This window comes from Nomascus leucogenys, chromosome 4 (assembly GCF_006542625.1).
Source record: "Nomascus leucogenys isolate Asia chromosome 4, Asia_NLE_v1, whole genome shotgun sequence".
NCBI lineage: Eukaryota > Metazoa > Chordata > Mammalia > Primates > Hylobatidae > Nomascus > Nomascus leucogenys.
In genome coordinates, this window is record NC_044384.1 from 118,134,877 (window position 1) to 118,157,617 (window position 22,741).

General features: G+C 36.3%; 1 protein-coding gene across 6 annotated transcripts in view; it reads right to left on the minus strand.

The window, feature by feature from the left end:
• FBXL2 (F-box and leucine rich repeat protein 2) overlaps nt 1-22,741 on the minus strand; it is a 147,368-nt gene that overhangs the window by 113,502 nt on the left and 11,125 nt on the right. For 5 of the 6 annotated variants that reach the window (XR_004029797.1, XR_004029798.1, XM_003256832.4 and 2 more), the window contains one exon: nt 13,581-13,642. Coding sequence is in view for 1 of the 6 variants with exons in the window: in XM_003256832.4 (XP_003256880.1) it covers nt 13,581-13,642 (62 nt within the window). In the remaining 5 variants the exon portion in view is untranslated. Of the gene's footprint in view, nt 1-13,343; nt 13,438-13,580; nt 13,643-22,741 lie in introns of those variants that run through there. The other variant, XM_030812215.1, reaches the window with a different exon arrangement.

Consider the following 22,741-nt stretch of genomic DNA (forward strand, 5'->3'; position numbering starts at 1 on the left):
GCGGGAGAATCACTTGAACCCAGGAGGCGGACGTTACATTGAGCCGAGATTGCACCACTGCACTCCAGCCTGGGCAACAGAACTAGACTCCATCTCAGATGTTTTTTTAAATATATAATTTTTTTTTTTTTAAAAACCTCCCTACTAAGAATACTTTACCCAGCAAAGCTGTCCTTCAGAAATGAAGGAGAGACAGACTTTTCCAGACAAACGAAAAAAAGCTTCGGGAGTTCATCACCATCAGACCTACCTTACAGAAAATAATTAAGGATAATTCTTAAAGATAAAAGAAAATGATGTTAATAAGATAAAAACATGAAAGTAGGAAACTCACTGGTAAAAATACATAGTAAAATTCAGAATACTCTAACACTATAATTATGGCATATATAAGTCACATATGTTTAGTATGAAGATTAAAATATAAAACTATTAAGAGGCAGGGCGTGGTGGCTCACGCCTGTAATCCTAGCACTTTGGGAGGCTGAGGCAGGCAGATTACCTGAGTTCAGCAGTTCGAGACCAGCCTAGGTAACAATGGTGAACCCCGTCTCTACTAAAATACAAAAAATTAGCCAGGAGTGGTGGCGTGCGCCTGTAGTCCCAGCTACTCGGGAGGCTGAGGCAGGAGAATTGCTTGAACCTGGGAGACGGAGGTTGCAGCGAGCTTAGATCGCGCCACTGCACTCCAGCCTAGGCAACAGGGCAAGACTCCATCTCCAAAAAAATAAAATAAAATAAAATAAAATAAAATAAAATAAAATAAAATAAAACTATTAAAAATAAATATAGCTACAATAATTTCTAAGTGATACACAATGTTTAAAAATGTAAATTATGACATCAAAAACATAAAATGTCAAGGGGAGGAAAGAAACAATGTAGAGTTTTTGTATGTGATTTTTTTTTTTCCTTTTTTAGAGAAAAGTTCTTGTTATGTTGGCATGCCTGGTGTCAAACTCCTGGCCTCAAGTGATCCTCCCCGCTCAGTCTCCCAAAGTGCTGGGATTACAGCCGTGAGCCACTATGCCTGGCCTGTATATGATTAAAGTCATTAACAGCTTAAAATAGCGTGCTATAACTGTAAGATGTTTTATGTAAGCCTTGTGGCAACTACAAAGCAAAAGCTTACAGTATATACACAAAAGATAAAATGTAAGGAATGAAGGCATACCACTACAGAAAAATCATATAATCACAAAGGAAGACATCAAGTGCGTCAAAAAGAAGAATGATCTATGAAATAACTAGACAATAATTAACAAAGTGGCAGTAATCAGCCCTTACCTAGCAATAATCTTTAATATAAATGTATTAAATTCTCCAATCAGAAGACATAAAGTAGCTGAATGTATTTTTTTAAAGACCCAACTACATGCTATCTGCAAGAGACCCACTTTATCTGCAAGAATACACATAGACTGAAAGAGATGGAAAAAGATATTCCATGCAAATGGAAATCAAGAAGAGAGACTGATTAGCTATATGCTTATATCAAATAAAATAGACTTTAAGTCAAAAACTATAAAAAGAGACAAAGTGATCATATAATGACAAAGGGGATCAATTCATCGATAGAATATAACAATTGTAAATATATAGGCAGTCAACATCAGAGCACCTAAATATATAAAAGCAAATATTAACAGATCTGAAGGGAGCCATAGACTGCAATATAGAAATGGCAGCTAGCAGAAGACTGCAATACAGAAATAGTAGACAGAGATAGCAGATATCCCGCTTTCAGCAATGGCACATTATCTAGATAGAAAATCAATAAGGAAATATTGTACTTGAACTACATTTGAGATCAAGAGGACCTAACAGACATATTTTGAATATTCCACCCAACAGCAGCAGGATACACCTTCTTCTCAAGCACACACAGAACATTCTCCAGGATAGATCATATGTTAGGCCACCAAGTAAGTCTTAACTAATTTAAGCAGCTTGAAATCACATCAAATATGTTTTCTAATCACAATGGTATGAAACTAGAAACCAATAAAAAGAAGAATTTCTAAAATTAAACAACATGCTTCTGTACAACCAATGAGTCAAAGAAGAAATTAAGAGGAAAATATAAAAAATCTTGCGATAAATGAAAATGGACACACAACATACCAAAACTTTAAGGATGCAGCAAAAGCAGTTCTGAGAGGGAATTATTATAATACAGCATTAAACACCAACATCAAAAAAGAAGAAAGATCTCAAAAAATGGGGGCTGAGAGAAATAGGAAGAAGAAAACTTATTACCTGTTTTTAGTACTCATGTTGATGACAACTGTGTTAAGTGTTATTCTGAGGCTGTTATGTGTGTAATGTAGAATAAAGCAAACGAGTAACACGGGATATTCTAATTCTACAATCTCCTGTGCCAGAACTAGGACTATCGGTGTGGATGAAAGAAGATAGAGACATAAGATTGATGACATTAAGTGATACCTGTAGTCCTAAATTTGAATGAGCAATATAAGTATGAAATTATAAGTTTCTCATATGATATAAATTCAGTGTACTGAAAATGCCTAGAAATAATAATCGGCCCAATAATCATGAATATCTCTAGCAACCAGACTATAACCTTGAAATACCCTTTCCCATAGAAAGAAACCAATACTTCTAAAGAAATGGCTAATTCCAGGTCTGGGGTAGGGACTATATGAGATGAGCCTGGTATATCCTATCTTAGATAGGAAGCAAACCAGCAAAAGCTACAAGAAGCCAGGTGCAGTGGCAGGTGCCTGTGGTTCCAGCTACTGAGGAAGCAATGGCTGGAATATTGTTTGAGCTGAGGAGTTCAAGGCCGCATGGATAACACAGTAAAACCCTGCCTCAACAAACAAACAAAAACAACAAAAAAAAACTAAAAACAAACAAACCCTACTAAGATCATGTAAATGGACTCAGGAGCCAAAGACAGGACAATTTGATTTTCAGTAAAGGTAATTTCAATGGACTGAAAATTATCAAATATGTTTCAATTCATAAATTTATAACTTTTTTAAAAAAATCTATGTGGTCACCTTCAGAGGATGAGAAACAAACTAGTTTTTATTTTTAAATAATTTCTGATTTACAGTAAAGTTGCAAAAGTATGACAAAGAATTTTTGCATATTCTTCACCCAAATTTGCCAAAGCTAAATTATACTGCATTTGCATTATCGTTTTCTCTACATATTTAATATATTATATATATATATATCTCATTTTCTCTGAAATGTTTGAGAGTAGGTTGTAGACATGATGCCCGTCTACCCTTAAATTCTCAAATATTTCCCCCAAACAAGAATATTCTTTTACAAATGCAGTATAATTATCAAAATAAGGAAATTAACAGTAATATATTACTATTATCTAATCTACAGATATTATTCAAAATCTGCCAACTGTCCCATTAATGGTCCTAGTGCAAAAGAAAAATAATCTGACCCAGGATCCAATTCAGGATCATATATTGCATTTGGCTGTCATGGCTTCTCTTCAGTACCCATTAATCTGGAACACTTCCTCAGCCTTTATCTGTCATAACTTCAATATGTTTAAAAGCAAATAGGCCAATTACTTTGTAGAATGTCCTTGTGTGTAGATCTGATGCTTCCTCATGATTAGATTCGGGTTATAAATTTTTGTCAGGAATGCCACAGATATGATATTGTGCTCTACATCGCATGAGCAGGCATATGATGTCTATCTGTATTGTTACTGGTGATGCTAACTTTGATCATTTGCTTAAGTGGTGTCTGCCAGACTGCCCGATTATAGTTAGCATTTTTCCTTTTGTAATTAACATTTATCTATTGGAAAGACTATTTGAAACTATGTAAATATTTTGTTTCTCATCATACCTTTATATATCTCATTATTTCTAAAACTGGCAAATAAAAGGATAGAATCAAGCATTTTCCCCACCTTTCCTATATAAAATATAACACTGGGCACTCAAATAGAACTGAAGTGCCTCTTTATGAAAGTATTCCAATAAGTGGGAAAAAAAGAATTAAGAGTATCACCACTTTGCAGCCCCAATAAATTAATGATGTAGACAATAAGCATCGACACTAGCATTTCAAAAAATATAAAACCAGACATCGTATGACTCCTGATGAACAAATACAGCACCACAGAAAGTCCTACCAAAGGGGTAGAATCAATCTGATAAAGTCTCTGGATCCAATTGTCAATCTTCCAAGAAATATAAAGGATGGAGGAAACTTGAAATTGCATCATGAGGACACAATAAGCATCCAGACTGTGGGAACTTCTACAGGCCAAATAACCCAAGTTCTTCAACAGACAAATGTATGGAAGAGAAAGATAGAGAGGCGACCTGTAGATTAACTGAGACTTCAAAGATTTACAATTTTTTTTAGATGGGCAAGACTAGCTGTAATGTCTAAGGATGCACATGTAGGTGATAAATCTACAAAGAAATAAAACACAGTGATAGCTATAAGTCAAGATAGTGGTTCCTTCAGAAGAGGAAAAAGGCAGTTGTGATTTGAATGGGAGCAGAGGTGCTTCTTTGGTGACTGGCAAAGTTTATTGACTTAGGTGGTGTCTACAAGGATATTTGTTTCATATATTTGTTTTGTGTAGTTCTCTGACTATATATTGTATTTTACAATAAAGCTTTTTTTTAAAAAAAACGTATGGGTCAAAGAAGCAAAAGTGGTACATGATAAATATTTGAAACTGAATAAGAAAAACACTACAGTTCAAAATTTGTAGAATGCAACAGAAGTAGAGCTTTGAGTTAACTGTCTAAGGCTCAAAAAATAAGCAATTAAATGTCCAATTTATGAAGGTAGCTAAAGAAAACAGAATAAAACTCAAAGAAAAAATTTTTACAGAGATATGAATGGAAACTATTAAAATAGAAATGAAGAAACAATAGAAAAGAATGAAGCCAAAAGCTAGTTTTTGAAAAGACTAATGAAATAGGTAAACTTCTAGTGAGATTAATCAAGGAGGGAACACTTGAGCATAAACTAACAATATTAAGGAAGAAAGTAACATTACAACAGAATACAGCAGAGTTTACAAAGGAAATAAAAAGACAGCTACCAAGAGTTTTACCAGTGTAAAACTCAAAGTGGACACACTCCTAGAAAAATAAAATTAGTAAAAGTGACTCAAGAAAAAACAGAAAAAAAGCTTGAAAAATACTATTCATTTCTAACAAATTAAAGTAATAATTAATTTCCCAAAAAGAAAATTCTAGCCTCACATAATTTTATAGTTCTAACAGACTTTCAAGGAACAATTAAACCAAGACAAATAGATGCTTTCAGAGAACAGAAAAACACGGGAATACTGCTCAACTCAATTCTTTGAGGCTTATATTAATTCAAAAATCAGATAAAGACAGTATGAGAAATAAATTTGTGGGCCCTGGTCACTCAAAAATACAGATGCCTTACCAAATATGTAGTATTGACACACAGAAAATACTAAATACTAGAAATACTCATAAATATATGACAGAGGTGATAGGGCATTTCTATGTAGAAATGGAAGGATCATTCAACAAACGAACCTGGAAAAATTGATAATCCATATGCAAAAGAAAACAAAAATGTATTCTTATCTTATATATAAACATACATACCAGAGTGATTAAAAACTGAAATATCAAAAACATAATTTTTAAGCTTTCAGAAGAAAATACATGTGACTATCTTTTTGTCTTCAGGGTAAAGAGGAAGTTCCTTAAGAAAGCACAAAAAACGCTACGCATAAAAGAAAAGATTGATACATTTGACTTCAGAAAAGGTATTCATTAAAAAATGCCTTAGAATGTGAAAAAAACAAGTTAGAAGATGGGATAAAGTATTTGTCAGCTAAACATTAATATCAGTACAAAGATTATACTGAGAATATAAAGAACTACAGATCAATAAGCCAATAACCCAATAGGCCAAAAACAAAAATACGTGTTTCACTGAAGAGGAAACATGTGTGACTAATAAACATATGAACAGATGCTCACCATTACTAGAATCCAGGGAAATTCAAAACAAAAGCACAATAAGGTGCCATTCTACACTTCTTTGGCAAAAATTAAGATATGTGACAACACTAAGTGTTGGAAAGTGATTCAGTTTGGCACTGAATCTCTTACCCACTCTTTGTGTGAATATAAACTGGTAAGACCTCTTTGGAAAAATGATTTGATATTTCTTTATAAAGTTAAATATCAGTATAGCCTATAACCCTCAGAAATTCTACTTTTAGAGAAAATTGTGTATTTGTGCACCAGGAGACATCTACAAGGATGTCCAAAGCAGCACTGCTCTAACTGATAAAACACTGGAAACAACCAAAATACTCAGTAAAGGGGGAAAAAATAAAATTTTGGTACATTCACACAGTAGAATATTATACAGCAGTAAAAATGAATGAGCAACAGCCAATCAGAGCAACAAGAATCACGTTTCGTAACATAATTTTGAGTGAAAAACATTTCTAAGAATGTACCATATAATTTTTTTACAAAGTTAATAAACAAGCAAAAGTAAACATATTGTTTAGTCAAAATATATTTAAGATGAAAAGTTTTAAGAAGCAAGAAATCATAAATACAAAGTTGTTGATAATATTTTTTTTTCCTTTTTTTTTTTTATTATACTTTAGGGTTTTAGGGTACATGTGCACAATGTGCAGGTTTGTTACATATGTATCCATGTGCCATGTTGATTTCCTGCACCCATTAACTCGTCATTTAGCATTAGGTGTATCTCCTAATGCTGTCCCTCCCCCCTCCCCCCACCCCACAACAGTCCCCGGAGTGTGATGTTCCCCTTCCTGTGTCCATGAGTTTTCATTGTTCAATTCCCACCTATGAGTGAGAACATGCGGTGTTTGGTTTTTTGTCCTTGCGATAGTTTACTGAGAATGATGTTTTCCAGTTTCATCCATGTCCCTACAAAGGACACGAACTCATCATTTTTTATGGCTGCATAGTATTCCATGGTGTATATGTGCCACATTTTCTTAATCCAGTCTATCGTTGTTGGACATTTGGGTTACCTTGATGGTGGGGAACGAGGAGGGGCAGCATTTATGTACATTCCTTATATTACGAAATGAATAAAAGAGGGCAATGCATGGATCAATGGTAAAATGTATCATTAACCAAGAATTATGAGTAATCCAATTCTGCATAACTGAAGTTTTTAAAATGCTGCAGTAATCATCCTGTATATATGCCTCAGTGTGCTTTTGCAAATATATGTTAGTAAATTTCTAGAAATGGAATTCGTGAATACATACATTTAGCATTTAAAAAATTTTTTCCAGTGGCCCTACAGAATGGCTGCTACAGTTTATATTCCCACCTAAAGTATCTCGTATCTCCTTGCCGAAACCTAATATTATCAAACTTTTGGGTAACATCTTATTGTTATTTTGATTTGTATTTAAATATGGGCCTTGTTGAGCATCTCTTTATACATTTATTAGCCATTTGTATTTATTCTTTTGTTTGTGGCCTCCTCAAACTGTATTTCTAATAAAATCAATCTACCTTATTCTTAATAATTTTGAGTTTTTTTCTCTGCATATTGAAGAATAATGCCCTTGCTTATAATGTGTATCTAATTATTTCATCCACCACTGTACTGTTTATCTTTAGTATGGTATAATTTTACCATACTTCACTATTCATACAGTCAAATTCACCCATCTTTTCTGTGTACTGAATTGACAGTTTTTAAATGAATAGATCTCTAATATAATTTGCTAGGGATAAGGCTCTGAGGCAAAATGTATCTAGTTTCTATCCTTCCCATCAGAAGAGCTCTATTGGTGTTTCATGGCATCTCAATATAGATATAAAATCCAAAGTCATCCTCAGAGTTTTCATATACAAGCATAACCCCAACCTAGACTAAAGAAAATTTGCTTCTGCCAATTTGGACCTTGGTGCCAACCCTAAAATAGTACATAACAGTTTAGGGAGGTAATGAAAATGAGGGCTTTTAAGCTTCTGCATTTGATTTCAACATACATATTTGTTCAGTCCCACATTGCCACACACAAGTCAAAAAACAACCACGAGAGCAAGCAAACCAACCTAAAAAAACTCTTTGGCAAAGAGGGAAAATCTGCACAGATGCTTAAATTTGAAATTGCAGCATGTACCCCCAGAAGAGCATCTTACCTGTTAGGATGCCCTGGAATATATATAAGGCAGCAGGCATCACAGACAGCAGGAAATAGAGGCAGCAGTCCTTAAAAAAGTCCATGGAGTGCTGAAACCAACCAGCAGGCAACAAGACCTACTCAATGACACCCATAACAGGAATGAGCCCTTTACTGCACTGCTTGCCAAGGACTATGATAAGCACTGGGCTATATCTTAATGATTCCAACAAAAACCATAATGATTTTCACTCATGGGATTGGCTTACAAATTTAAGAAAAGGAAAATTTGAAAATGATGTGCTAGTCATTTTATAATTTTCCCAAGCAAATTCAACTACTAAAACTGTCATATTATATGAAATTGTGTCTTTGATTTCATATTGCCCAGAATTATTAGGCTCAAATCCCTCATTTGGGGCAACTAAATCTTCCTTTATCAAGCCAATAAATTTTATCATGTATCCACACAAATTTAAAAAGGAAAGAAAATTACATCAATAATGGTAATTTAATTTTCTAAATGTGTCTAGTAATTTTCTTTCATTATTATTTATGACATACTAGAGCTTCGTCTCCTCAGGATGTTTTAAGCTGTTTACTGCAGGTATCACTTGCTGTCTCCTATGAGGGGTTTTACACGTGCTTTTACTTCATCACTAACATCTGAAAGCAACCATAATAGGAATTAAAACTTAAAGTCAAATTACTATTAAAATTTATAATCTGAGTTTTAGGTCAATATTCAATTCACAGAAGACATTTTTTTTTCCTCAAAAAGTGAAGAGTTCCCTCCAAGAGACTCTTTTTTTATAATGCAAGGGAATTGCAGTTGTAAATCAGGTGTCACAACACCATACATGTGCTTAAGCAATTGTAACTGTCAGTTTAATATAAGATAGTAGTATGCAATTTCTATTGAGATTGAATTAGTCCAGTTTAATGAAATGAAGCATTAGGCCTTCACAGAGTTACTTAATAATGAGGTACTTTACTGAGATATTGTTAGCAGTAGCATATATTAAGATCCATATTAAGAGCTGGATTCATCAGTTGTTTGCGTTAAAGCTGACTGCATTGTCAAATAGCATTTATTAAATATTTGGGCATCCAAAAATTGATATTAGTAACAATAAGAGCTAACATTTATTTAATACTTACATGGCAGGTACTCTAAGAACAACAACCCCATAAGGTAAGAACTATTACTATTCCCATTTTACAGATGGGCAAATTAAGGCCCAGAGAGTTAAGTAACTAAGGTCACACAACTAATAAATGAGAAGAGTTGAAATCTGAACCCAGAAAGTCTGATTCCAACAGTAATATGGACAATAATAATGTGGAAAAATATATGCAAGGATAATCCAACTCACTAACAGATAATGGTTGCAACAAATTAAGTACTTCCACTGTTATAAAAATTATGTGACTGACTCCCCAGGAGGAATAATACTAAAAGCTGTTTGTTGGGCTATGTGAGAGCAAAGGGTAGGGAAAAAACTTCAGTAGCCTTAATTTACGAGCAAGAGCTGGATTTAAAAAAGCAAAACTGTAAGAACTTGTTCAGTAACAAACTAAAAATGGGTAGTAGAGAAGTAATCTGTAAATAATATATATTCTTAAAACTACCAATAAAATCAGATGAAAAGAAAACATAGATTTTTCTGAGTGGATTCAAAGTAATAACAGAGAGATGAAAAGCACATATTATTTCAGATTATGCTTGTTAATGGTTCCAAAGGGGAAGCTGAAGCTTCAGTTGATGTGATCAGTATTGGAAGCTGGTTGAGAATTAAAGATGACGGTAACAGAAGCAGTCAAAAGTGGCAGAAGAGAAAATGATCTGGACTGAAAGCAAGTAAGTCTGTCACAAAGTCAAAGAATTCACATGTATTGAGGAAGTAAGACTGAAGGTAAATAGGAATTCAACAAGATTAGGAACAACAGACTACACTGTCCCAAAGAAGTCTACAATATGAAATAAAAATATAAGCCAAGGGTAGATAATGAAAACTGAGCAGAAAATAATAAAGATTTAAGCTTCATGAGGTGGGGGCTTTGTTACACCCAATGTTGTGGAATTAACTAATGATGAAGATGGATGCTTAGGAAATCTGGTTCAAACCCTTCTTCAAAATTTTTCTTAGAAAGGGTAGCTAGGAAAGGCCGGGCGCAGTGGCTTACACCTGTAATCCCAGCACTTTGGAAGACCAAGGCAGGCGGATCACAAGGTCAGGAGATTGAGACCACGGTGAAACCCCATCTCTACTAAAAATACAAAAAAAAAAAAAAATTAGCCGGGTGTGGTGGCAGGCACCTGTAGTCCCAGCTACTCGGGAGGCTGAGGCAGGAGAATGGCGTGAACCTGGGAGGTGGAGCTTGCAGTGAGCCAAGACTGCGCCACTGCACTCCAGCCTGGGCAACACAGCGAGACTCCGTCTCAAAAAAAAAAAAAGAAAGCATAGCTAGGAAAAGGGGGAAAGCTACACAGAGAATGTAAAGTCTGAAGGTAAAATGATAGAAATGATTTAAAGGCCAACAAAAAATTCTTAAATTAAAATACATGGTTGGCTAGAGTTAATTTTGAGACTCACGAGTTGGAGAAGATCTGTAGTGGCAATATTTTAAATTCCCCTTACAGACTCTGAAATAAGAATACAAGTGGGAACATAAGTCTATGAAGAGACATTAACATTTGCTCTCAAATGGCAATTCTTTCTGAAAAGTGATCTATGTATGAGCTTTATGGCATGATTCAAAAGCTATAAGTAGTGATGACAACCTCCAGAATTCCTAACAGCTGAGTCCATCATGGATCTTTAAAAGAACTGAAGTTTCCAAGACTGCAGTTTAGAAATCACACTACCATAGAAAGTGATATAATTCCTTTTTATTTTTTTGGTATCAACAGACAGAAACTGTTCCATGGCTGAGTAGAGTACAAAAGCCAACTCTACCAGAAGGAAAAAAACCATTCAGTTAGTAGCCTTGAGTCACAGCAGAAGTATGCATGAGAAGGGTGGAGTTTAATCACACCCTAGTGTTTAGTGACCAACACGGGCCTGCCTGAAGCTGCTTATGATTCCCCAGGGTAAGAATACCATATTTAGATTACAGCTTGATGCTCGTTCTAGAGAAATGTTCAGACCCAGACTGGAAGCACTGCATAATCCTAGGGGGCACCATCTACACTGTAGTCTATGTGGATGGCATCTGTGCAGTTGTATAGTGACAACCTGCCCACCGTGACACAGCTGTATTGCTTATAACAACTTACTGTGCTTGAGCAAAGCCTTTTGGGTTTACATGGCAAACACACATTTCTTTCTTGTCACCACTTTCTTACTTTAAACTTGTCAAAAATGCCAAAGAACATTCTCTCTTATCCAAATATTTGTTTTATTGGAAAATATAATTGATATTTTTCATACAATCCTGTCTCAGTTTTTTTAATCAACTGAGAAGGAGCTCATGACAACAGTGTCAAACAACACCTGATGACTAATGAAACACCCTCTGAAGTCCCTGAAATGTGATCACTACCACAAAGAAGCTAAGTCCTTACCCCATTTCTAACTGAAGGAAAAATGTCTAATAACCTGATGACAGCAAATGTGAGTAATCTGTGGCATCTACAAAGTGGTTCTGTGGTGAACTTGGGAAGAGATGAAAATAATTATTCCCAATATTTAAACAAAACTCAGAGTCATTCCCCAAATGTTAAAGTGAGATTTAGTACAGCCAGGGAATGGAGTCATCTGGTCAATCTCTTATTGTATGTCAGCATTTCCCCCAAATTTTCTGTGGAATATTAAAAGGATTCCAGCCAGGCGCAGTGGCTCATGCCTGTAATCCCAGCACTTTGGGAGGCCGAGGTGGGCGGATTACCTGAGATCAGGAGTTTGAGATCAGCCTGGGCAACACAGTGAAACCCCGTCTCTACTAAAAATACAAAAATTAGCTGGGCGCGGTGACACATGCCTGTAATCCCAGCTACTCGGGAGGCTGAGGCAGGAGAATCACTTGAACCTGGGAGGCAGAGGATGCGGTGAGCTGAGATCACACCATTGCACTCCAGCCTGGGCAACAAGAGTAAATATCCGTCTCACCAAAAAAATAAATAAATAAATTAATTAATTAAAAAAAAAAGGATTCCACTGTCAGTAAGTTTGAAATGGCACTATTACCCGACTTGTATCATCGCCGTGCACACTAGCCTATCAAGGCCCTGTGAAGTCCTATAGGTTTTGTTAACCCTATAGGACTACAGTTTGTTTCCTATAGTTATTTGATCGCAAAACCTGGTTTCTGTTGCTGTTGTTTTGTGGAGTATCAGTGATAAGAGAAACAGTTAGGGGAATGACAATCAAGGATTACCATGTATACACCTATTAATTCCTCATAAAGAATTAAAATATAACAACATCTAAAACAAAAATAAGCTTTTTTTTTTTTTGAGACAGAGTCTTACTCTGTCACCTAGGCTGGAGTGCAGTTAGCACAGTCTAGGCTCACTGCAACCTCTGCCTCCTAGCTTCAGATGATTCTCCTGCCTCAGCCTCCCAATTCTTATGCCTCAGCCTCCCCAGTAGCTGGGATTACAGGTGTGCACCACCACGCCTGGCTAATTGCTTTGTATTTTTAGTAGAGACAGGGTTTCATCACATTGGCCAGGCTGGTCTCGAATTCCCAGCCTCAAGTGATCTACCCACCTCGGCCTCCCAAAGTGCTCGGATTACAGACATGAGCTACCACTCCTAGCCTTAAAATAAGATTTCTTTTGATGATTGCATAATACTAAAGAAAACTGAAGTGCCTCCAGGCTAACAAATGTTTGTTGATAGCTTTACTTAGTAAAAACAACAACCAAAATAACATTTACTGTATATTCAGTGATGCCAGAAATAAAAGACAAAAAGCCTATTTTATACTACTGTCACTTATACTTCTCATATGAATAAAAACATACCAATACTTGGGGTTGACAGCATTTTAAGTGCTAAGAACATCTCATAACTGTGCTTATTTTTTTGTATTTATTTTAAAACTCATTTGTCTGAAAACATCAAAAACTTTATGACTTCAGGAGCTTACAACCTTGCAATAATCTCTCCTCATATTACTGACTTCATCACGATTATCTACCGAAAACAAAACAATGGCACCTACTGAAGATTATTACAATACTTACCACATTACAAAAAGAATCCAGACCAATGCTATGTACATACTTAGTACATTCTGGATTAGACCAAGTAAAATTTAACAACAAGCTGAACAGCATTCTATAAAACAAAAACAAAAAGTCAGTTAGGCTAATTCTGTCTGTTTTTCTATGCTGTGGACTCACAGTGAGAAAGAAGATAGTCTTGGAACTTGATGACTAAATCAGATCTAAACTCTTCATCCAGAATTTATCTACACTTACCTTAACAGAAGTTCTTTGGGTAACTTTTTGTTAATAAGGCCTTCATCATTGTTTGAGAAAACCTGGAAAGAAAAAAAAAAGGAAATTGTGAAAATGTTCTTTAATCAATGTGGAAAAAAAGTAATTGTTTTTATACTACTAGATCAGAACAGCCCCAATTACTGTCCTACAAATAGGGTGTTACTAATTTCATGCAGCCACCATATTCTAATATTGAGTAATATAAAATATTTTATGCCCTATCACTGTTTCATAAAAATGGCAATACATGGCCATTTGATACTACATTATACTGGAGGTTCTAGCCAAAGCAATTAGACAAAAGATAAAAAAAGACATCCAGATTGGAAAGGAAGAAGTAAAACAACCTCTATTTGCAGATGCCATGATCTTGCATATAGAAAATTCTAAAAATGCACAAAAATCAATTAGAACTAATCAAGGAGTTCAGCAAGGCTGCAGGATACAACATGTAAATATACAATATAGTTATATAAAAATAAACTGTATTTCCACATAGTAGCAATGAACATCGTGAAAATAAACTTCAGAAAACAATCCTATTTACAACAGCATCAAAATGAACAAAATACTTAGGAATAAACTTAACAAAGGAAGAATAAGACTTCCATATTGAAAACTTATACATTGTTGAGAAAAATTAAAGAAGGCTTAAATAAATCAAAAGACATCCATGTTCATGAACTAAAAGACTTACTAGTGTTATGTTAGCAATGCTTCCTAATCTATAGATTTAATGCAATCTTTCTCAAAATTACAGCTGTCTTTTTTACAGAAATTGAAAGGCTGATCAAAAAATTCATATGAAAATGCAAGGAACCCAGAATAACTTAAATCATCTTGAAAAAAAAAAAAAGTTGAAGGACACAAACTTCCAGATTTTGAAATTTACTACAAAGCTACAGCAATTAAAACAATGTGTTCACTGGCATAAGGGTAGACATAGAGATCAATGGAACAGAACAGATAATCTAAAATAAAATTATAAAATTGGCTAAAATAAAGAGAATCCAGAAATAAACTCTTAAATTTATGAGCACTGATTTAAATGGAGAAAGAAGTCTTTTCAAGAAATGGTACCGGTACAACTAGATATATACAAGCAAAACAATGAATTTGGACCCCCTATCTCACTTCATATAAAAAAAAATTCAAAATGGCTCAGGGACTTAAATAAATATAAGAGCTAAAATTATAACCCTTAGAAGAAAACATAAGCATAAATCTTGGTGGCCTTGGATTATGCAATGGTTTCTTAGGTATAACATTGAAAGCATGAACATCCAAAAAAATTGATAAACCGGACTTCATCAAAATAAAAGACCTGGCTGGGTGTGGCAGCTCATGCCTGTAATCCCAGCACTTGGGGAGACCAAGGCAGGTGGACAGCTTGAGGTTGGGAGTTCAAGAGCAGCCTGGCCAACATGGTGAAACCCCGTCTCTACTAAAAGTACAGAAATTAGCAGGGCATGATGGTGCATGCCTGTAGGCCCAGTTACTCAGGAGGCTGAGGTGGGAGAATAGCTTGAACCTGGGAGGCGGAGGCTGCAGTAAGCCAAGATTGTGCCACTGCACTCCAGCCTGGGTTACAGAGCAAGACTCTGTCTCAGAAACACAAACAAACAAAAGACCTTTGTACTTCAAAGGGCACCATCAAGAAAGTGTAGGAAAAAAACCCACAAGATTGGAGAAAATATCTGCAAATCACAGATCTGACCAGGCACTTGTATGCAAACTACAAAGAACTTCTGAAACTCAATAAAAGACAACCCAATTTTAAAATGGGCAAAAGATTTGAATAGACATTTCTGCAAAGAAGATATGCAAATGGCCAATACATACATGAAAAGATGTTCAACGTAAGGGTAAGTCAAGGGTAAGTCAAAACACAGTGAGATACATCATACCCATAGGATGGCTAAAATAAAAAACATACTAATAAGTAATGGTGAGCATGTGGAGAAACTGGAACTTTCATACACTGCTGGTGGGAATGTAAAATGGTATAGCCACTTTGGAAAACAATCTGGCAGTTCCTCAAAGGTTAAAAAGAGTTACCATATGACCCAGCAACTCCACTTGTAAGTCAATACTAAAGAGAAATGAAATATACGTCCATACAAAAACTTGTCCATGAATGTTCATAGCAGCATTACTCTTAATAGCCAAATAGTGGAAACAATTACAAAATGTCCATCAGCTGATGAAGGGATAAACAAAATGTGGTATTCCAAAATGTGGAATATTAGTCAGCAATAAAAAGGAATTAAGTAATGATACATGTTACAACAGGAATGAGTCTTGAAAATATGCTACTGAAAGCAGACAAAAAAGGGTACATATTGTATGTTTTGATTTACATTAAATGTCCAGAAAAGGCAAATCCATGGAGACAGAAAATAGACTAGTAGTTGCCTAGGGCTGGAAAGTGACTGCAAATGTATATGAGGTTTCTTTTGAAGGTATGAAAAAATTCTTGAATTAGACAGTAGTAATAGTCACACAACTTGGTGAATATACTAAATCCCACTGAATTGTACTTTTTAAGTGAGCAAAATTTATAGTATATGATGAATATCTCAATTTTTAAAACCTGGATTAAAAAAACAATCCATCGAAACAAACTGCAGAAGTGGAAACAGTGCCATAAATAGTACCTTACATTTATTTTCAAAGTAGTGTCAATGACGAATCTTTGTGTTGGATATATGAGACTAATATTTAGTAAGTGCCTCCTGCATTCCAAGTTCCAGTAAGCACGATGTTAGATTAAATAGCTAAATTATCTAATATATTTCTAGTTCCTTGAGGTGCAAAGTTACTGACTGGACTTTTTTTTTTTTTTTTTTTTTTTGGAAACAGGGTCTCTATCAGTCAGACTGGAGTGCAGTGGCATGATCACAGCTCAGTGTAGTCTCAACCTCCCTGGCTCGAGCAATCCTCCCACCTCAGCTTCCCAAGTAGCTGGGACTACAGGTACGTGCCACCACACCCAGCTAATTTTTAAAACGATTTTTTGTAGAGAGAGGATCTCCCTGTGTTGCCCAGGCTGGTCTTGAACTCCTGGGCTCAACTGATCCTTCTGCCTTGGTCCCCAAAAGTGCTGGGATTATAGGTGTGAGGCACTGTGTGCCTGGCCTTTCTTCTTTTTAATGTAAGCATTTACATTTATAAAGTTCCCTCTAAGTACTGCTTTCATTGCATCCCATAGATATATTTTCATTTCTATTCATCTCAAAGTATTTTTTTTTTATTATACTTTAGGTTTTAGGGTACATGTGCACAATGTGCAGGTTTGTTACATATGTATCCGTGTGCCATGTTGTTTTGCTGCACCCATTAACTCATCATTCAGCATTAGGTGTATCTCCTAATGCTGTCCCTCCCCCCTCCCCCCACCCCACAACAGTCCCTGGAGTGTGATGTTCCCCTTCCTGTGTCCATGTGTTCTCATTGTTCAATTCCCACCTATGAGTGAGAACATGCGGTGTTTGGTTTTTTGTCCTTGCGATAGTTTACTGAGAATGATGTTTTCCAGTTTCATCCATGTCCCTACAAAGGACATGAACTCATCATTTTTTATGGCTGCATAGTATTCCATGGTGTATATGTGCCACATTTTCTTAATCCAGTCTACTGTTGTTGGACATTTGGGTTGGTTCCAACTCTTTGCTATTGTGAATAGTGCCACAATAAACATACATGTGCATGTGTCTTTATAACAGCATGATTTATGGTCCTTTGGGTATATACCCAGTAATGGGACATCTCAAAGTATTTTTAAATAGCCATTATTTCTTTCACCTATTGATTAATAATGTGTTAATTTGGGGCCAGGCACAGTGGCTCATGCCTGTAACTCAAGCACTTTGGGAGGCCAAGGCAAGAGGATCACTTAAGACCAGGAGTTCAAGGCTAGCCTGGGCAACATAGTGAGACCCAACTCTATAAAAAATTTTAAAAATCAGCAGGGCATGGTGGCATGTCCCTATAATCCCAGCTATCCAGGAGGCTAACGCAGGAGGATAGCTTGAGCCCAGGAGATTGAGCCTGCAGTGAGCTATGATCACGCTACTGCACTCCAGCCTAGGCAACAGAGCCTAGTAATTGTCAGAGAAAGGAATCCCTTCTTCAGTGGGAAATGAGACTAGGAAACCTCTAAGGATCAAATCTAATTTCCCAAAAAAGTCTTATAATCCAAGATCTTCCACTTACACCTTTGTAAACCTTGGGCATGTCATTTAACTTTTCTATGCCATAGTTTCTTCTTCCTCAAAATGGGGATATTAACGGAACCTGCCACTTTTCTATGCCATAGTTTCCTCTTCAGCAAAATAGGGATAGTAATAGAACCTGCCACAAGGGCTGTTGTGAATGAAATGAGTTCATAAACACAAAGTGCCTAGGACAGTCTTGGCATATAGTAAGTGCTTAACAAATGGTAGCTATGATGACAGCTGTGAAGTCTCCAATTACTATCATAAAGCCACTTCTCAGCTAGGTGCAGTGGCTCACACCTGTAATCCCAGCACTTTGAAGGGCCAAGGTGGGAGGACTGCTTGAGGCCAGTAGTCCAAGACCAGCCTGGTCAACACAGACAGACCTCCGACTCTAAAATAGAAACAAGAAGAAAAAATTCTCCCTGCATTTCTGTCACTTTGCTGCATATATTTGTGGCTCTGTTGTTTGGTGCATATGTGCTTATAATTGTTATGGTTCCTGTAGGACTTAACCTTTCATCAACATATAATCACCTTTGTCTCATGTAACAATTTTTATTATAACTTAGTCAATTTTGTCTGATATTAGTATAGCCAACTCAGCTCAATTTTAACCTGTCTTTTGATCTAACAAGGGTCTCTTGTAGACAACATAAAATTGGATCATGTGGGAAGTTTTTTGCTTGTTTTTTTGTTTTTATCCATTCTGCCAGTGTCTACATTTTAGTTAGTAAATTTAATCCTTTTGTACTTATAGTAATTACTAATAAGGAGGGACTAACATCTGCCATTTTGCTGTTTTTTAAATTCTGTAGTGATGTGTACTGCTTCATAAATGCCAAGGATCAAGTTGGTTGATAGTGGTGTTCAAATCTTTTATATCCTTACTGACTTTTTTTTCTCCACAAGTTCTGTCAATTAGTGATGGAGGTATTATATTCAACTATGATTGTGGTTTTGCCTCTTTCTCTCTTCGGTTTTGTCAATTTTTGTTTCATGTATTTTGAAGCTTTGTTGTGAGGTGCATACAAGTTTGTTTGAGACAGAGGCTTGCTCTGTCACCCAGGCTGGAGTGCAGTGGCATGATCTTGGCTCACTGCAACCTCTGCCTCCCAGGCTCAATGATCCTCCCACCTCAGCCTCCCAAGAAGCTGGGATTACAGTGTGCACCACCACACCCAGTTAATTTTTGTATTTTTAGTAGAGATGGGGTTTCACCATGTTTGCCAGGCTGGTCTCGAACTCCTGAGTTCAAGTGATCCACCTGCCTCGGCCTTCCAAAGTGCTGTGAACAAGCATGAGCCACTGTGCTTGGCCTGTTATGTATTTTTAATAAATTGATTATTATAAATGATCCTTTTTTCTAGAAATGATCCTTGTTTTAAAGTCTACTTTGTTAATATAGCAACATCAACTTTCTTATGCTTTTTGCATGGTATATCTTTTTCACCGTTTTTCAATCTGTGTTTTATATTTAGAGTGATTCATAAAGACAGCACATAGTTGGACCATGCTACTTTATCCAGCCTGACAATTTCAAACTTTTAACTGGAGATGATGGTCTTTACATTTAATGTAATTATTGATATGATTGATTTTAAGTCTGCCATCTTTATATTTATTTTCCATTTGCTTCTCTTCTTTGTTCCTCTATTCTGCTTTCCTGACTTTTTCGTAATGTGATATTTATTCTGTTTCCTTCACTGATCTTACAGCTATACCTCTCTGTATTTTTTTTCAATGTTTGCTTTAGTGATTACAGAGTGCATCTTTAACTTATCACAGTCTAACTTCATTTGACTTCCCCTGCTTGTTGTGCACTTACTGTTGGATAGCTCACTTCTACTTCTACTATATACCAAATAATATGTTATTATTTCCACTTTAAATAGTCCATATTTTTAAAATAAATGTACATATTAAAGAAAGATATTTTAAAAGGTCCCTTATATTCATCCATATATTTACCCTTCCTGGTATAATTCATTCATTCAGATCTGAACTTCCTTTATTATAACTTCCCTTCAAGTTAACTTCTTTTAACATTGCTTGTAATATAGGTCTGATGTAGACAAATTGTTTTTGCTTCCGTCAAAAATATCTTTATTTCTCCTTCACTTTTGAATATTGAATTCCAGTTTAGCAGATTTGCTTAAAAAAAAAAATACAGCATTTTAAAGAAGTTATTCCAGGCTAGGCACAGTAGCTCACGCCTGTAATTCCAATACTTTGTGAGGTAAGTCAGGAGGATCACTTAGCTCAGGAGTTCGAGACCAGCCTGGGTAACACAGTAAGACACTGTCTCTACAGAAAATTTTAAAAATTAGTCGGGCATGGTGGCATGCACCTGTAGTTCCAGCTATTCAGGAGGCTAAGGTGGGAGAATTCCTTGAGCCCAGGATATTAAGGCTATAGTGAGCTATATTCACACCACTGCATTCCAGACTGAGCAACAGAGAGGGTCTCAAAAACAAAAAAATTATTTCATTGTCCTCTGACCTGCATTGTTTCTGACAAGGTGTCAATTATTCATATTACTGTTCACCTTTATATAATTTCTTCTTTTCTACCTCCTTTTAAGATTTCCTTTATAAAAAGTTTTGATTTTCAGAAAGTTGAATCTGATGTACCTCAATTTAGACTTCTGTCCCTGCTCTTCCTCCACTCCTTCTTGAACTCTAGTTACAGGTATGCTAGACAATTTTGTATTGTCCCACAGATCTTGAATGCTGATTTTTATTCATCTGTCCCTAAGTTTACTGGTGCTTTCTTCTGCTGTGTGCAGTCTGCTATTAAGCCTATCAAATGAATTCATTTCTAATATATGTTTCATTTCTAGCATTTCCACTTGGAGAAATAGTTTACATCTTTATCTTTCACACTCTACATCTTTCTGCTGAAATTTTCTCTGTTTATCCATGTTGTTCAACATCTGGGCCATCACTGAGACTGTTTCTGTTGCCTCTTTCTTCCCCGACCATGGATCACATTTTCTTGTTTCTTTGTATATCTCATAATTTATTTCATGCCAGATACTGTGTATAAAAGAACATTAATTTATCTCCATAAAGGGAAGTTCCTTCTTCAATCAAGTTGCTGGGAAACTGGGAGTGGAGGCTCAATCCTTTTAATCTATAGTTGAGCTGGGTTTGAGATTGTAGTGTTAGTTCATAATTGGCTTATAATAATTTCAGGGTGAAATCAGAACTTTACCTTCAGGAGAAGCTAAAATCTGAGCACTGTTGAAGCTTCACAGATCTCTGAGCTTCATAACCTATGCGAGGTTTCTGAACTGTGAGATATCTTCCCTCCTCTCTGCCCTCCCCTCACATTCCAGCTTTCAGCTAGGGTGATGTCCTTGGTCTCCAGTAGCACCTTCTGCTTTCTGTGCCTTGAGGAGACCTCTCTTTGCTCTGTTACCCTGACTATGCCTTCTCAAAGGCTGACTTGTCCTCAGTAAAAGCCTAGATAATCATAAAGAGATTTCTTAGCTGTCTTGCCATGCCCCCAGCCTGTTGCAGGCCCAGCCTTAGACTTCATAAACCCCCTGGTGCACTACAGGGATTTCTATTAACTCTCCTGCCCTGCCCCCAGCCTTCAGCAGAATCCACCCACCTCAGCAGGATCCTTCTTAGCTCTCTTTCCCTTGCCCCAGCATCTGAACTCCTATTCCAATGTACTAATTGAAGGCCCATGGGAAAAGTTGGCAGGTAGGTGTAGTCCTGTACTGTAGCTGGAACTCCTCAGGATTCCAAATTGTCACTCCAGCCTATGTGCAGTCAGTAACTGTTGACTTCTCTTTAACTGTCTATTGCAAATTCTTCCTATTGCTGTTCCACCATAGATGAAAGTATCTATGTATCTCTCTCTCTCTCTTTTTTTTTTCTCTTGAGAAGGCTAACTCATTACTTTCCAGATTTTTGTTTCTTTAGATTCTTTTGTGTCAACTCTGACAGGTTTTTTAAAACTATGATTTTGTACCTTCTCTGACTTTTCTCACTACCACAGTGGGAGCAATAATGTCAACTGTTGCAACTTTCAACATCGTAACAAGAAATAGAAGTCTTTATTATCCTTTTTGATGGAAGAAAAACAGACTTGGAGAAAATAAATGACTTGACCAAGGTTCAGAGCTAAGAAACAAAAAAGCTAGAATTTGAACTTACATCTCATGACTACAACTCCAGGGCTCTTTATGCTGCACAACAGGTAGTATAGGCTGTTTGACTCTAGAAAAGTCATTTAACCTCTCAGTATTTAGTATTACTAGCTTGTAAAAGGAAACGATTGTACTAGATAAACTCAAAGTCTCTTCCAACTCTAACACTCCAAGAGTCAATGAAGTCCAATTCCTGCTTTCTTCATCCCTACTCCAAACTTTCTCCTTCCATGGTCTTCATCTCAGCAAATGGCAGTTCCTTCTTCCTCTTGCTCAGGCTCAAATCATCAAAATCATTTATATTCCATAACCAATCCATCAGCTAATCCTATGGATTACTGCAACAAAAATGCCATAGTCACTCTGCTTTGTCCCTTCTCCCCTAATTTTGCTCCAGAATGGTTCTCTTATAAAATATAAGTCATATATGCCACTCCTCTACATAAACCCCACCAATCCCTTCCCCTTCCATCGCAGGAAAAGTCAAAATCCTTTACACAGGTTAAAAGTCCTACATGATTTGACTCCCTTAACTACTTTGATCTTACTTCCTACCACATTCCCCTCTCTTACTACACTCCAGCACCACTGGTTTTCTTGCTGTTCATCCAACACACCAGGCATGTTCTTGCCTCGGCACCTTTGACTAGTGCCCTCTCCTGACACAGTCTTTCTTCAGGCATTCCCATGGCATATCCTCTGCTCAAATGTCACCTTATCAGAGAGGACTTCCCTTCTATTCTACATTAAAAGCAACACCT